Raw genomic sequence first — 17,647 nt, 5'->3', positions numbered from 1 at the left:
TAAAATGCAGAATCACCTTCACAGCAATGCAATTTAGATACCATTACTTAAGCAAATATATTATCATTGCTTTACAAAGATCAGATGACGATTAAATATCCAGTTACAGAGTTCACAAAATAAAACTGATATTCTTAGCAACCAAAATGTCTCATCAGATCTTTGGAGTATATTAATCTCAAATAGGAAAGAAGACAGAGAAAACACAGTGGTTTAGAAATTCTTTTGTACCATGTCAATATATGGTGATGCACTGGGGACAAGCTCCAGATCACAATCTCAGTCTGTGAACATAAGATATTACCATAAAATATATGAACAGAATTCGGTCATTCAGTCCACTGAGTCTGCTCTAACATTCTACCATGGCTGATTCATTATCCCTTTCAACTCCATTCTCCTGCCTTCTCCCCATAATCTTTGAGATCCTTACCAATTAAGAATCTACGAATCTCTCCGTTAAATATATACAAAGACTTAACATCCACAGATTCACCACCACCTGGCTAAAGAAATTCCTCATCTCCATTCCAAAAGGACAGCCATCGATCCTGAGGCTGTGCCTTCTGCCTTCCACATACCCATTTTCCTATTATAGGAAACATCATCTCCACTTCCACTGTCTGGTACTCACTGCCACCACTGAGATCAGGCATTGCTAATCATTAGAATTAAGCAGACTATGGTGCAATTGCTGCTTTTTGTAAGAAGTATTTGCACAAAATAAGTTCTTTTTTTGATTGTTTTTTACTTTTGCCTTTGTAATATATGAGCTTCTAAGATCCCCAATACCAAAACTGCCTTTAAAGGTGGAAAGATGTTCAGGATTTGTACAGGTTTGCACAATTTTCTTATGACTAACTCTATTTTGATCCGAGGAGTTGAATCAATGCCTCATCAGATGACTTAATTGTTGCTCTCCTGGATCAAATCCAAATATAGTGGATTCCAGCTAATTGGAACATATTGGAATGAATACATTTTGGTCCAATTAAGCGGCTGCCCCACTTAGCTGAAGTTTCATGGAAATAGTTAAAAAGGTATAAAAAAATGTTTAACTGAGTAACAATTTATGTACTTAAGTGAAATACAGAGCAAATTACAACACCAATAATACTACTACAGTACTATAAAACTATGTATTAGTTCCTAATAGTTATCAATGAATCCAGTGTACATTGTTGTATTCTGATTGACTGTAAATGAACAAATTCAGCACAAACACCTCGTGCAGATAATGAACTGCCTTTTTACAATGCTTTTGACAACTGCATCTTATAAATTTTAATTTTCATTGTACCAGTCAAGATAATTATTGATAGCTTCAAATTCTTTGTAGTTCCTAACTTATTGAAGTCGAGAAATCATTTCATTTTCACTCCCAGCCATTTCTGGTATCTCTGAGCCTGAATACGTGAAACCACAGTGAGCAAAACAGTTCTGAATTGTCTTACTGCTTACTGCATTCAACACAATCATTCCTCAGAATATGATTGGAAAGCTGAGCCTACTGGGCCTGAACACCTCCCTCTGCAACTGGATCCTAGACTTCCCGACTGGGAGACCTCAGTCAGTCTGGATCAGAAGCAGCAGCTCCAACACAATCACACTGAGCATGGGGGTCCCCCAGGGCTGTGTGCTCAGCTCACTGCTGTTCACTCTGCTGACCCACGACTGTGCTGTAACACACAGCTTAAACCACATCATCAAGTTCGCCAATGAACCGACCGTGGTGGGTCTCATCAGCAAGAACGATGAGTCAGCATATAGAGAGGAGGTGCTGCGGCTAACAGACTGGTGCAGAGCCAACAACCTGTCTCTGAATGTAAGCAAAAGAGATGGTTGTTGACTTCAGGAGGACACAGAGCGACCACTCTCCGCTGAACATCGATGACTCCTCCGTAGAGACCGTTAAGAGCACCAAATTTCTTGGTGTTCACCTGGCGGAGAATCTCACCTGGTCCCTCAACACCAGCTCCATAGCAAAGAAAGCCCAGCAGCATCTCTACTTTCTGCGAAGGCTGAGAAAAGTCCATCTCCCACCCCCCCGATCCTCACCACATTTTACAGAGGTTGTACTGAGAGCATCCTGAGCAGCTGCATCACTGCCTGGTTCGGAAATTGTACAGTCTCGGATCGCAAGACCCTGCAGCGGATAGTGAAGTCAGCTGAGAAGATCATCGGGGTCTCTCTTCCCGCCATTGCAGACACTTACACCACACGCTGCATCCACAAAGCAACCAGTATTATGAAGGACCCCACTCACCCCTCATACAATCTCCTCTCCCTCCTGCCATCTGGCAAAAGGCACCAAAGCATTCAGGCTCTCACGACCAGACTATGTAACAGTTTCTTCCCCCAAGTCATCAGACTCCTCAATACCCAGAGCCTGGACTGACACCAGCCTACTGCCCTCTACTGTGCATATTGTCTTATTTATTATTTATTGTAATGCCTGCACTGTTTTGTGCACTTTATGCAGTCCTGGGTAGGTCTGTATAGTCTACTATAGTTTTTGTGTTGTTTTACGTAGTTGTGTAGTTTTTGTATTGTTTCATGTAGCACCAGGGTCCTGAAAAATATCGTCTTGTTTTTACTTGTACTGTACCAGCAGTTATGGTCGAAATGACAATAAAAAGTGACTTGACTTGAACTATCAGCGACAAAGTCACCGCTTTTTGTACACAAACACATGTAACTGACACTATTTAAAAACTGTTAAACTCTACGCATGAAGTAGTAGCTAATGGGCACAAGTGCATGCACCTGACACTAGTTAAAAACTGTTTGGCAACAGAATCCTGCCCCAATTAAGCAGCATAGTGTCCCAAATATTGGTCTTTGTTCTTTAAGATTTACCCCAAATAAGCAGCTGCCCTGATTATCTGATGACCCAATTGACTGGATTGCACTGTATAAGGTCCAGCATTTTAAAAATAAGCCCCAAATGGCAGTAATATGATTCAGCCAATAAAACTTTGTCTCTATAGTATCTCACCACGAGTCAAGTATAATTTTATGGGAGCTTGCTCCATTCCTTGTAGAGAAGATTTAAGACCATTAGTGAGGTTTAATCAAGATGAATTGAAGATAATTGACTCAATATGATCTCTTGGTAAATGAATAGAAATAGCTGTTGTTGTGTGTGCAACCCCATAATTCCACAATTGAAATATGAGTGGGCAAGATTCCATGGAAGAGGATTAGAATTACACAGTCAAAACTTCCTATTAATCATCACATATGAAGTGCCCCTGCAACACTGGTTCACGTCCACAGCCTTCTGAGCAAAATCCTAGCATTAGGAAAGAAGAGGGGTAGGTGTAAAGCAACAAATTCCATCCATAGCAGTTTTATTTTTGATTGGTAAATAAGCATGCCCAAGACTAAACCAGCTGTCAAAACACAATGCTCCTGATGATCAGAAATATTCCAAAACTAAAATTCTTAAAGTCCAAAAACAACTACAACTTTCAAATAAACATAAACAATGAAGTCTAAAAATTCAGGACTAAAGGATTATTGAAAAATAATCACAATCTTTAAGAGATATGGGTTAATCATAATAACTGCTAAAATCATAATATAGTATCAATATTTTTGAATAGTCCAGTAAGAATTATTTCAGTTTCGTTTTGTTTCAGATGCAGCAGGCCTTTCCAACTCAACAGGCCAGTGTCACCCAAATGACTAAAGGCAAAGTCAAAGTAAATTTATTAGTCGAATTAACTCATTAAACCCATACATCTTTGGAATGTGGGAGGAAACCAGAGCACCCAGTAGAAACCCACATGGTCGTAGGGAGAATGTACCAAACTTCTTACATAAGATGCAAACACAAGAAAATCTGCAGATGCTGGAAATTCAAGCAACACACACAAAATGCTGGTGGAACGCAGCAGGCCAGGCAGCATCCATAGGAAGCAGCACAGTCGACGTTCCAGGCCGAGACCCTTCATCAGGACTAACTGAAAGAAGAGATAGTAAGAGATTTGAAAGTGGGAGGGGAGATCCGAAATGATAGGAGAAGACAGGAGGGGGAGGAATAGAGCTCGGAGCTGGAAAGTTGATTGGCAAAAGGGATACAAGGCTGGAAAAGGGAGAGGATCATGGGACGGGAAGCCTAGGGAGAAAGAGAGGGGGAGGGGAGTGCAAAGGAAGATGGAGAGCAGGCAAGGAGTAATTGTGAGAGGGTCAGAGAGAAAAAAGAGAGATAAAGGAAAAAAAAATAAAAATAAATAAATAAGGGATGGGGTGAGAATGGGAGGAGGGGCATTAACAGAAGTTAGAGAAGTCAATGTTCATGCATTGAGGTTGGAGGCTACCCAGACAGAATATAAGGTATTGTTCCTCCAACCCGAGTGTGGCTTCACGCTGACAGTAGAGGAGGCCGTGGATAGACATGTCAAAATGGAAATGGGCATGGAATTAAAATGTGTGGCCACTGGGAGATCCTGCTTTCTCTGGCGGACAGAGTGTAGGTGTTCAGCGAAACGATCTCCCAGTCTGCGTCGGGTCTCACCAATATATAGAAGGCCGCACCGGGAGCCCTGGACGCAGTATATCACACCAGCAGACTCACAGGTGAAGAGTCACCTCACCTGGAAGGACTGTCTGGGGCCCTGAATGGTGGTTAGGGAGGAAGTGTAAGGGCATGTGTAGCACTTGTTCTGCTTACAAGGATAAGTGCCGGGAGCGAGATCGGTGGGAAGGGATGGAGGGGACGAATGGACAAGGGAGTCGCGTAGGGAGCGGTGCCTGCAGAAAGCAGGGGGGAGGGAAAGATGTGCTTGATGGTGGGATTCCATTGGAGGTGGCGGAAGTTATGGAGAATTATATGTTGGACCCAGAGGCTGGTGGGATGGTAAGTGAGGACAAGGGGAACCCTATCCCTAGTGGGGTGGCGGGAGGATGGGGTGACAGCAGATGTGCGTGAAATGGGAGAGATGCGTTTGAGAGCAGAGTTGATGGTGGAGGAAGGGAAGCCCCTTTCTTTAAAAAAGGAAGACATCTCCTTTGTCCTGGAATGAAAGGCGGAAACGGAGGAATTGGGAGAAGGGGATGGCATTTTTGCAGGAGAAAGGGTGGGAAGAGGTATAGTCCAGGTTGCTGTGAGAGTCCGCAGGCTGAAAGTAGACATCAGTAGATAAGCTGTCTCCAGAGATAGGGACAGAAAGATCAAGAAAGGGAAGGGAGGTGTCGGAAATGGAACAGGTAAATTTGAGGGCACGATGAAAGTTGGAGGCAAAGTTAATGAAGTCAACGAGCTCAGCATGCGTGCGGGAAGCAGTGCCAATGCAGTCGTCGATGTAGCGAAGGAAAAGTGGGGGGCGGATACCAGTATAGGCTTGGAACATGGACTGTTCCACAAAGCCAACAAAAAGGCAGGCATAGCTGGGACCCATATGGGTGCCCATGACTACACCTTTAGTTTGGAGGAAGTGGGAGGAGCCAAAGGAGAAATTATTAAGAGTGAGGACTAATTCCACTAGACGGAAGAGAGTGTTGGTAGAGAGAAACTGGTCAGGTCTGGAATCCAAAAAGAAACTGAGAGCTTTGAGAGCTTCCTGTTGGGGGATGGAGGTATATGGGGACTGGACATCCACGGTGAAAATAAGGCAGTGAGGGCCAGGGAACTTAAAATCATTGAAAAAATCCAGAGGGCGAGAAGTGTCATGAACATAGGTGGGAAGGGATTGAACAAGGGGGTGATATTCATATGTCTATCCACGGCCTCCTCTACTGTCAAGATGAAGCCACACTCAGGTTGGAGGAACAACACCTTATATTCCGTCTGGGTAGCCTCCAACCTGATGGCATGAATACTGACTTCTCTAACCTCGATTAATGCCCCTCCTCCTGTTCTCACCCCATCCCTTATTTATTTATTTATTTATTCATTCATTTTTTTTCTCTCTCTCTCTCTGTCCCTCTCACAATTACTCCTTGCCTGCTCTCCATCTTCCTTTGGCACTGTCCTTCCCCTTTCTTTCTCCCTAGGCCTCCCATCCCATGATCCTCTCCCTTCTCCAGCCTTGTATCCTTTTTGCCAATCAACTTTCCTAGCTCTGTCCCTCCCCTCCTATCATTTCTGATCTCCCCCTCCCCCTTTCAAATCTCTTACTATCTATTCTTTCAGTTAGTCCTGGCGAAGGGTCTCAGCCTGAAACGTCGACAGTGCTTCTTCCTATGGATGCTGCCTGGCCTCCTGCGTTCCACCAGCATTTTCTGTGTGTTCCTTACATAAGACGGTGGAACTGGGCTGCTGGTGCTATAACAGCAATATTAATAATATTAAGTAGTACTCTATTGACTGAGTGGAAAATTATTTCATTACAGCAGCAACACTTAGCAATAATAATATAACAATATCTAATAAAGTTCAGAATAATAATATACAAAATAATAATTTACAATGTGCAATAATAACATACAAAATAATAAAACAGACTATTGTACTATAATGTGAGTTTTCCTGCTACACAGAGATGAACTGTTGTATGTGCTTATTGGATTTGGTAGGAAAGATTTTCTGTAACAATCCTTGTGACAGCGGATCTGAATGAGCCTGTTTGAAAGGGTGCTCCGCTGCTTATTCAGAAGGTCATGGAGAGGATGTGCCTGATTGTCCATAATGGATAACAGTTTGTTTAGTGATCACCTCTCCACCACTAACTCAAAGCAGTCCATGAAGTAGCCAAGGACGGATCCAGCCTTTTTGATGAGTTTATTTAGTCTTTTTGCATCACCAGCACCAATGCTGCTCTCCCAACATAAATCCACAACAGACTGGTAAAAGATCTCCAACAACCTGCTGCACACATTGAAAGATCTCATCTTCCTTAGAAAATAGTGTCTGCTCATCCTCTTCTTGTAAGCAGCCTTAGTGTTGGTTTTCCAGTCAAGTCTGTTGTCGAGGTGAACATCCAAGTATTTGTACTCCTCCACCACCGCAACCTCATCCTCCAGAATGTATACAGGACTTGTCACAGTCCTCTTCCTCCTAAAATCAATCACCATCTCCCTGGTTTTGGCCACATTCAGGAGAAGGTGGTTCCTCCTGCACCACTCCACAAACTTGTCCACCAGTCCTCTGTTCTCCGACTCCTGGCCATCCCTGATACACCCAACCACAGCAGAGTCATCAGAGAACTCATGCAAGCGAAAAGACTCAGATTTGTACTGAAAGTCTGAGGTGTACAGTGTGAACAGAAATGGAGACGCAACAGTCCCACTTGGGGCTTCAGAGCCACTGACCAGCATCTCAGACTGGGGTCTATCTGTCAGATAGTCAGTAATCCAGGAGATAGTGGATTTATCTGCACTCATCCTTTGCAGCTTCCTGCTCAGAAGTGGGTGGATTGCATTGAAGGCGCTAGAGGAATCAAAAAATGTGATTCTCACAATGTCACCAGCATTATTCAGGTGAGAGTGAGCTCTCTGCAACAGGTAGATGATGGCATCATCCATTCCCATGAGGTTGGGAGGCAAACTGTAGACGGTCCAATGAAGATCTCACCTGCAGTCCAATGAAAGTCAAGACCAGCCTCTCCAGCTCCTTCATCACACGAGATGCTGAACGCTATGCTACCATGCTGGCCAATTGCTCCCATTTTGAATACGAAAAGTACAATGAAACTATTCTGCCCCTGTAGCTTCTAATGACGTAGTATTCCAGCCCTTCTGTGGCCCTATCATTATATCTGTAACCTCCTCCTACAACCCTCCAAACTCTGCAATCTTCCAGTTCAAGCCTCCTGAGCATACCCTGATTTTCTTATTCCATTTTTACCCAACAGCAATTAGCTTGCAACAATGGCTACGTAGGTGCACGCTAAGGGCAGCTTTAAATGGATTTAAGAGGTACCCATAGCCTGTGATCAGCCAAAGTAATCAAGACTGCTTCCATCTCAGAACGTTGGTGAGCTACTTTCAGAGAAATCCCAAATGGATCAGCAAACAGTGCCCCAAAATGGTGGTGTCCTAAACACAAGAATAGATGAAAAAATCAAACCAAACTCTACCTTTCATTCATGGAAAAGCACATGGAGGATTAAGGCCATGAAGCACAGGAGCAAAATTAGGCCACTCAGCACATTGAATCTTTTCGTCATTTGATCATAGCCGATTTATTTTTCCTCTCAATCCCATCCTCTTGCCTTCAACCCATTCTAACATTCAGGACCAGATACAACATGTTACATGTCAGGGCAAGGGAGTCTGCTACCCACGTTCAAAATCAAAGCTCACAACATGCTGGAGGAACTCAGCAGGTCGGGCAGCATCCGTGGAAAAGATTGGTCGACGTTTCGGGACGGAACCCTTTGTCAGGACACAGTCAGTCCTGACGAAGGGTTGCGGCCCGAAACGTCGACCGATCTTTTCCACGGATGCTGCCCAACCTGCTGAGTTCCTCCAGCGTGTTGTGAGTGTTGCTTTGACCCCAGCATCTGCAGATTATTTTGTGTTCAAAATCAAAGAGGACTCATAGTTTTAGTTGTGATGGCATTCATCACATTTTAAGTGATAGCCTTAAAAGTATTAACATTTACCTTTATCCCACATAATCATTTCAACCAATAAAATTAGTAAGATAACTTCTTATAACGGGGTCAAACTGTGCAGTTAGTTAAAGCAGATTTCAAAACAAAATTCACTGATTTGTAAGTGCTAGAGAATAGCCACGACTCTGTGCTCTAGCACTAGATTCATAAAGGAATCCAACGTGATACTGGTAAACAAAACAGTTGGCAATACTTTCAGGAATTCTACATTAACACGTGCTGGATTTTCTTTTTGTCTTCTTTTCTGTCCGCATGTTAAGTGTTCTAAAATCAAGTAAACGTTTTTAAAATGGAATTAGGGTCCTCCTTTAGTTTTAATAACAAACTCTGACCTCGGGTGCTCTTTGCGTAGAATTTGCGCACTCTCCCTATGACTGCATAGAATTCTTCCGGTTGCTCTGGCTTCCTCCCACATCCTAAAGACATGCAGATTGGTAAGTTAACTGACCACCATAAATTGCTCCAATACACTAAGCGGTTACTTTATTAGGTACCCCTGTACACTTGCTTGTTAATGCAAATACGTAATCAGCCAATAATGTAGCAGCAATTCAGTGCATAAACGCATGCACACATCGTCAACAGGTTCAGTTGCTGTTCAGGCCAAACATCAGAATGGGGAAGAAATGACTTCGACCTTGGAATGATTGTTGATGCCAGGCTGGGTGGTTTGAGTATCTCAGAAACTGCTGATCTCCTGGGATTTTCATGCACGACAGTCTCTAGAGTAGGGGCTCCCCACCTGGGGTCCACAGATCCCTTGCTTCATGGTATTGGTCCATGGCATAAAAATGGCTGGGAGCCCCTGCTCTAGAATTTAGAGAGAACTGTGCGGAGAAAAAAAAAATCCAGCAAGCGGCTGTTGTTTGGGCAAAAATACCTTGTTAATGAGAGAGTTTGGAGAGGAATAGCCAGGCTGGTTCAAGCTGACAAGAAGATGATAGTGACTCAAGTAACCACATATTACAATAGTGGTGTGAAGAGCATCTCTGAATGTACATGTCAAACATTGAAATGGATGAGCTACAGCACCAGAAGACCACGAAGATACACTCAGTGGTCAAATGACTGGGTACAGGAGGTACCACATAAAGTGCCGCTGAGTGTTTTAAGTGAGTGGTGGAATGTAGGGGTGTTGGTTAAAAAAAAAATAAGTTATAGGTAGTCTTTGCTTACTAAGCACATAGTCAGTGGATCAAAGAGCCCGTTTCTGTGCTGTGTCTATGACTAATCAGTATTATTTTGCTTCTAAATGTTAAACATAATGATCACTTTGAAATAATGCTGCATTTTCCTCAAGGATATCCAGAACCTACACAGAAACATGAGAGTTACAAGTAAATTAATCTAATTTAATCAGATAAATATCAAATCGTCATTTATTTGCATCAACTTTGTTTGAAAAAGTCTGCAGCATTAGCAAACTACATATCAGAAGTCTGCATAAGTGAGACTTATTTTGTTTATTTTGGATTTTTCATATTGGTCCAAAATCTTCAGTTACTGTTGTCTGAAATTACTGCTCTTTTGAGATGATCTTTGATCAGCTGAGAATCCTTCCTGAATGAATTTGCATTTGATGCCAAAATATAAAGTAGAACAGTGTTTTGGGTTAATGTAATGAAAGGTTATTAGACCATCACATACAAAGATTGCTTGCTCAGCTTACCCGCTCACTGTAAAAGGCTGCCGGGATGGCTGCTGCTTTGGCATACATATTATGCTAGGTGAGCTTCTGTTTGGACTGCCTAAACCAGAGCTGCTCATGCTATTCGTCCTCCCTGGAATCCCAATCCCTTGCCCAACTTGGGAATGGTTCATCATGTTCCTGGGATTCATAGGCAAAATGTTCCTGTTAAAATAAACAAAATAGTAAACTAGGACATTGCATGTTATACATTAAAAAAGTAAAATTCTATTCCAAAACCATATCCAATATCGTTACACAAAACTGGTAAAACAAAAGCTAAACCTGCTTTTTCTTTCTCCCCATGGATAACAGTAAGATGATACTCTTCCAACTTTATGCATTACATTAATACAATATAAACGATGCATTATACTTGACAGAGCCAATAATAGGAGAAAACACACAAAAGAAAATAAAACATGCCACACAATTTCCGCTGAATCTTTTGCACTACTTACCTTTCCAGATTTACATTCATTACAAACAACCTAAAATTATGCATCAATTCATTCTTTAACAAGATCATTAACAAGATGTTTCCATGACAATAATGTTACATTTGAAATTTTAAGCAATTTTAGACGCCCCAGTATCGCACTAGAAAAATATCCTCAGTGTTTCCCTTTATTGGAAATTATCTGGTTTCATGTGTAACCTATAAACTCTACCCTTTCAACTCCAACATATAGCAAATAAGCTCTTTTTGTTTAGGCTGTCTCTATCTTTCTCATGGTCTTACACTGCTCAGAATGTAAGCAATGAACACTAAAGGACCATTTCCTTACAATTTTTCAAAAGTCTTCCTTAATAGAACTTATATGGATAAACCATTCCTGTTAATAGCATCCCAGAGTTAAAAATACATTTGGACTAAGATGTTAACTATCCTGTGCTAGTTACAAACAAACTATGAAGTGTTTAATTCAGAACTGATGCCAAGCAGCATTCATTAATATTGCTAATGATTTTTCAAAAAAATTGTGAAAGCAACACTGTGGAGTGTTTAGAGGGACACAATTAAATAATCTCTTTCACTGGCAATAAAAGAAAAAAATATCCTCCCCAGTTTATATTTACCTTTGTAAGATGAATGGTATTCAAAAGCATATGAGATTTAAAAAAGTACATTTTTGGTGCACAATTATTAAGTGCTTGAAAGAAATTATGTAAGTAAAACATTCCCATATTTTGACTTACTGCAATAAAGATTGCCCTAGCCTCTCAGCAAAACTCACTATTTTGGGAAGTGGATTTATGAGATACTCCTTAATAATCCTTCAGAACCAAGAATGGCATGCTTCTGCTGCAGCACTCTAGTTTCTGATAAGGCTGATGAGGTCCAATTTACACATAATAGCCACTTTATTAGGTATACCTGTACACCTGCTTGTTAATTCAAATATCTAATCAGCCAATCATGTGACAGCAACTCAGTGCATAAAAACATGCAGACATGGGCAAGAGGCTCAAAACCACACCACAGTCCGGCCGGTGGTGGTAATGCACGGTTAATTTGCACAGCCAATTGCCATTAAAAGTCAAAAGAAGAGGTTCAGTTGTTCAGACAAACATCAGAATGGGGAGGAAATGTGATCCAAGTGACTTTGACCATGGAATAATTGTTGGTGCCAGATGGGGTGGTTTGAATATCTCAGAAACGGTTCATCTCCTCAGAATTTCATGCACAAGTCTTAAGAACTTAGGGAATGGTACCAGAAATGAAAGCTAAAAAAAAAAATCCAGCGAGTGGAAGTTCTGTGGTTGAAAACGTCTTGAGAGAGGTCAGGAGAGAACGGCAAGGTTAGTTCAAGCTGACAGGAAGGCAACCATAACTCAAATACCTTGCATTATAACAATGTGCAGACAAACATCTTTAAATGCACATGTTAGACCATAAGACTGAGGAGCAGAATTAAGCCATTCAGCCCATTGAGTCTGCTCTGCCATTCCATCATGGCTGATCCTGGATCCCACTCAATCCCATACACATGCCTTCTCGCCCTATCCTTTGATACCTTGACCAATTAGGAAACTATCAACTTCCGCCTTAAATATATGCACGGACTTGGCCTCCACCATCTCGGCTCTGACGTCATCCCCACCAGTATCATCCTCCAATTTGCCTGGGCAAGCTCCTCTCTCATGCCTCTGTAATTCCCTTTATTTCATTGCTATACTGATTAGACACCTCTGCACCGAATCACCTGCTCCTGAATGTGGACTTATTCGGTGCAGAGGTGTCTAATAAAGTGGGCACTGAGTGTAGATTTGCACTCTACAACTGGTAATGCAGAGTTTCTTAACACAAAAGACAAGTGGGAATTGCAGTAGGTAATAAATTTCCCTGACATTTACAGTCAGCACCCATCTGCTTTTGACAAAAGGACCTAAGCCTCTCAGTGCCATCACAAATGCTCGAAGATTTTCACAGCCTGGTGGGGATGTTACATATAATCATGATGGCTATAAAAATATCTTTGAATTCCTTGTGTTCACCTGTTATTCTAGTGCCATATAGGAACGCAGGAGTCGACTGTTTTTGGGATTTACATTAGTGGTGTTTTATTTATTTTTATAGCTCTCAGGAGAACTTTATCCCATCTGAAACAAGAGAAAATCTGCAGATGCTGGAAATCTGAGCATCATACACAAAATGCTACCAACCTCATAGTTCCTGCACCTCCCATTTCTACCTGCTCCCACGATCCACAAGCCTGCTTGTCCAGATAGACCCATTGTTTCAGCTTGTTCCTGCTCCACTGAACTCATATCGCCACCTACATCCTCACACGCTCTTGATCTTTGAGGATTTCAAGTTCCCAGGCCCCCATCATCTTATTTTTACTATGAATATCCAGTCCCTATACACCTCCATCCCCCACCAGGAAGGCCTCAAAGCTCTCCGTTTTTTCTGGACACCAGACCTAACCAGTTCCCCTCAAACACCACTCTTCTCCGCCTAATGAAGCATGTCCTCACTCTAAATAATTTCTTCTTTGGCTCCTCCCTCGTCCTTGAAACAAAAGGGCCCCAGCTATGCCTGCCTGTATGTTGGCTACATGGAACAGTCTATGTTCCATGCCTACATTGGTGACCTTCCTGCACTTTTCCTATGCTACATCGATGACTGCACTGGTGCTCCTTCCTGCATGCATGCTGAACTTGTCGACTTCACCCAACTTGCCTGCAACTTTCACCCTGCCCTCAAATTCACCTGGTCCATTTTACGACACTTCCCTTCCCTTTCTCGATCTCACTGTCTCTATCCCCAGAGACAGCTTATCCACCGATGTCTATTACAAACCCACAGATTCTCACAGCTAGCTGAACTACACCTTGTCCTGCCCTGCTACTTGTAAAAAATCCATCCCTCCCCTCTGCCGCATCTGCTTTCAGGATGAGGCTTTTCATTCTAGAACGAAGGGGATGCCCTCCTTTTTCAAAAAGGGGCCTTCCTTCCTCCACCAACGTTGCCCTCAACCGTATCTCTTCCATTTCACACACAGCAGCTCTTACCCCATCTTCCCACCACCCTACCAGGGATAGGGTTCCTCTTGTCTTCACCTACCATCCCACCAGCCTCCGCGTCCAGCACATAATTCTCCAAAACCTCCGCCACCTCCAACAGGATCCCCTCACCAAACACATCCTTCCTTCCCCGCAACTTTCTGCTTTCCACAGGGATCACTCCCTATGCGACTCGCTTGTCCATTCATCCCTCCTCACTGATCTCCCTCCTGGCTCTTATCTTTGCAGGTGAAACAAGTGCTACACCTGCCCCACTACCATTCAGGGCCCTAAACAGTCCTTCCAGGTGAGGCAACACTTCACCCATGCGTCTGTTGGGGTCATTTACTGTGTTCGGTGCTCCCGGGGTGGCTTCCTGCATATCAGTGAGACCCGACATAGATTGGGAGACCGCTTCACCGAACATCTACGCTCTGTCCACCAGAACAAGCAGGATCTCCCAGTGGCCGCCCATTTTAATTCCACTTCCCATTTCCATTCTGATATGTCCATCCATGGCCTCTTCTACTGTCGTGTCCAACTTAGGTTGGAGGAACTACACCTTATATTCCATTTGGGTAGCCTCCAACCTAATGGCATGAACACTGATTTTTCAAACTTCCGGTACTGCTCTCCTCACCCCCCCCCCCCCCACCATTTCCTATCTCCTTTTCTCTCTCTCACCTTATATCCTTGCCTGCCCATCACCTCCCTCTGCTGCTCGTCCCCCCTTTTTCTTTCTTCCATGGCCTTCTGTCTCTTTCACTAATCAACTTCTCAGCTCTTTGCTTTGCCCCTCCCCCCACCTTTTAAATCTACTACTCAGCTTTTTTTCCTCCAGTCCTCCCAAAATGTCAACTGTACTTTTTTTCTCATCGACGCTACCTGGCCTGCTGTGTTCTTCCAGCATTTTGTGTGTGTTGCTTTATCCCATCCATTTGAGGATATATTCCAAAGATAAAGAGAAATATTGTGACACAAATATCTATCTTCCTCCAACTCTAAATCAGAAGTAATTAGAATTAATAAAAAATATGCATCTTAGGGAAAGGCAATAAAAACACAGATTTTTTTTTTCCTTTGCAAGTTATAAATGAAATCATGAAATTAATTCACTGAGAAAAGCTGGAAGCATTCATCTGGTAAGATAGCAGTAATGGGCAGAGAAAAAGAGTTACTACTTCAAGTCAAAGATTTGACTTAAAATGCTAAATTTCTTCAAAACATCTTCATCTGAAATATTAACTGCTTCTCCTTCTCTAGGTGGTTCTTGATCTTAGTGTTTCCAGCATTTTCTGTTTTTATTCCAAGGAAAACACTCAAAAATTTCACCAAACATTTCATTTTTTAAGTATTAACTTAAATTTTCAATATTTGGTAAAAATCAGAGGGGAAAAATATTACCTCTGGTTCTAACTATAATACTGCACTTATTTTTGCACTTATGCTAAGCACCCGGTAAAATCGTGGCTAGCACAACACTTTACAGCACCAGCAACCTGGATTTAATTCCCACTGCTCTCTGTAAGGAGTTTGTACATTATCCCTGTGACCACGTGGGTTTCTCCGGGTGCTCCTGTTTCCTCCCACAGTCCAAAGATGTACTAGTTGGTAGGTTAATGAGTTGGTAGGATTAGGCTAGGGTTAAATTGGGTGTCGCTGGGCAATGCAGCTTAAAGGACTGGAAGGGCCTATTCTGTGCACTATCTCAATAAATTTTGAAAAATTAATGAAATTAACCATAATTTAAAAAATTGTGCATGTGTGCCTCCTTAGCATTGATGCAGAGCCTGTACAAGTCAGCTAAAATATCTTCAAATGTGTTCAGGCACAGGGATCAATAACAAGAGAAACTTGGACATGGTTGTACAGGTTTTTATAAAACCTGCTCTAGTTTTTATCCAGGTATTTACAGTACAAACCATTTACCTGTGCCTCTGGACAAAAACATCAGAAATGCCATGCTATTAATTAAGTACATCATTGATTGCAGCCACAAAACAGAATTTTGCTTAGTTTATATAGCTGGTCACATTTAGCATTGAATAGATTGGTTTCCTTCATCGAAGTAGATTTCCCATTACGCCACTCCCACAGACAATTTAGTATTGAAATTCCAAAACACAGGTATGAAAAAAATAATTTTGAGCACTGAAGCAAATTAAGGTAATAAATATTCTTATTATATACCTGCTTGGTGAAGATGGAGTATGAAGTGACATTGTGGGCACTCCTGTTGTTGGCGTTACGTGATTTGGTAACTGAGTACCTTGTGATAAGCTGCGATTTAACTGAGGATTATTGTTGCCCATTCCCCTCATCGGAAGGCCTAATGCACCTGTGGAAACACGAGTACAGTCTCATTCAATCGTGACTAAAGGTAAATTGTCTAACACAAAGTACTGTTGCTCACGACGAATGTCATTTGATGCGAGCCATCATTTCTGCAGTAAACAGAATGGAAGGATAAGCAAGATTTTCAATTAAATCAATAAATGCATTTTTTCTTTCAAACCAAGGCTGAAAACGATACAATTCTTTTGATTTAATATGCAACAGTTGCTTATACACTTTCGATAAAGGCTTAGTTTCTAATTTTTTTTTAGTGTTCTGCTAATGAAACAATTTGTGAAAACCATGCTTAGGTTTCAACATCTGCAAAACTATTGAGTTGCTTCTTTTCTATTACAGAAGAACTATTTTTATGGTTGAAGCTTAGAAGATAGAATTACAGAGAAACTCTGCTATTTAAGTGTTTACACATTTATTGGAAGAATTTTCACATAAGCACAACAATTTTAACAAATGAACAGACTTACTTTGCCCATATAAACTTGCACCAAACTGAGATAGCTGCCCTGATGTTGATGGTGATGGAGATGCCAGCATCTAGGGAAAAAATGCACAATGTTCAAATTCTCAATCGGTTTATAAACCATTTACTGTTATTTAGGGAATGTCACCAAAACGTTAAATCTTGTTCATCAATCTCAATATTTTTGTCAAGGTACTAGGGACTTTTTGACCTATGTACCAGCTTTTCACTAGTGAATGATACCAACAAAAATTTCCAGTTTTCTTTTCCAAGATGTCCTTTTACTGTACACAGTATTTGGATTGAGGGGCTGCCCATCAATGCTGTTGCATTTCCCTCACTCTAGACAATGAAAAATAATCTAAATTGCATTTGAATTGTTCATTTATAACTTTATTCTTAGGTTCCTTTCAAGTAGAAAGTTTAAAAAAAAGAGGAAAATGAAACCCCAAGAAGAGAATATTGATAGAAGCTAAAACTTTTGGATTTCATTACTTTTTCTTACAGAGGTAAACAGGATCAAAAATTAATTTCAATGCTTTACCATAAATGTACCCAATGAAAGCTTCGTTAGCAGTAAGAAATTATATTTTCATTAAAAGGAAGTAATGAAAACTCAAACCCATGATCTATTGATGTCAATATCAACAAATTTCACAATCGTCAGCAATCATAAACTCAATTCTGAATTGAGGCAAGTGAAATGGCTAGCAAAGAAATAGACAATTATCTCTGTGCATATCAAATTATGTCAGAATCTTACTGACAGACATTTCATTTCCTTTTTGACAGATAAGCGAACAACCATGAAATTATAGAAATACACTCAACTAATCTCCATGATTAATGAAGCTCTGTCAGAAATTCTCTTTCTTGTCTCACACTGAGTGCTGACAGCAGTGTGGGGATTAAAGAAGTGTGGCACAACAGACAGAGAGGGACGGAGAGAGAGGACGCAGGCAATAGAGAGGATGCAGGCAATAGAGAGGGCGAGATAGAGAGAGCGAGTGAGAACAATGAATGCAAGGGTGTACATCAGAAATTTAAGCAGCAGTTCAAGACTGCCACAAG

General features: G+C 41.6%; 1 protein-coding gene across 5 annotated transcripts in view; it reads right to left on the bottom strand.

The window, feature by feature from the left end:
- Positions 1 to 17,647, bottom strand: part of cnot2 (CCR4-NOT transcription complex, subunit 2) — a 187,415-nt gene that overhangs the window by 65,023 nt on the left and 104,745 nt on the right. For all 5 annotated transcript variants that reach the window (XM_072267459.1, XM_072267461.1, XM_072267460.1 and 2 more), the window contains 3 exons: positions 16,581 to 16,650; positions 15,952 to 16,099; positions 10,234 to 10,416 (listed from right to left, as the gene is read on the bottom strand). In XM_072267459.1, coding sequence (XP_072123560.1) covers positions 10,234 to 10,416; positions 15,952 to 16,099; positions 16,581 to 16,650 — 401 coding nt within the window. The remainder of the gene's footprint in view (positions 1 to 10,233; positions 10,417 to 15,951; positions 16,100 to 16,580; positions 16,651 to 17,647) is intronic.

Source organism: Mobula birostris, chromosome 9, assembly GCF_030028105.1.
Source record: "Mobula birostris isolate sMobBir1 chromosome 9, sMobBir1.hap1, whole genome shotgun sequence".
Taxonomy (NCBI): domain Eukaryota; kingdom Metazoa; phylum Chordata; class Chondrichthyes; order Myliobatiformes; family Myliobatidae; genus Mobula; species Mobula birostris.
Note: the sequence above shows the minus strand (reverse complement) of the source record. Positions and strands in the feature narration are given on the sequence as shown.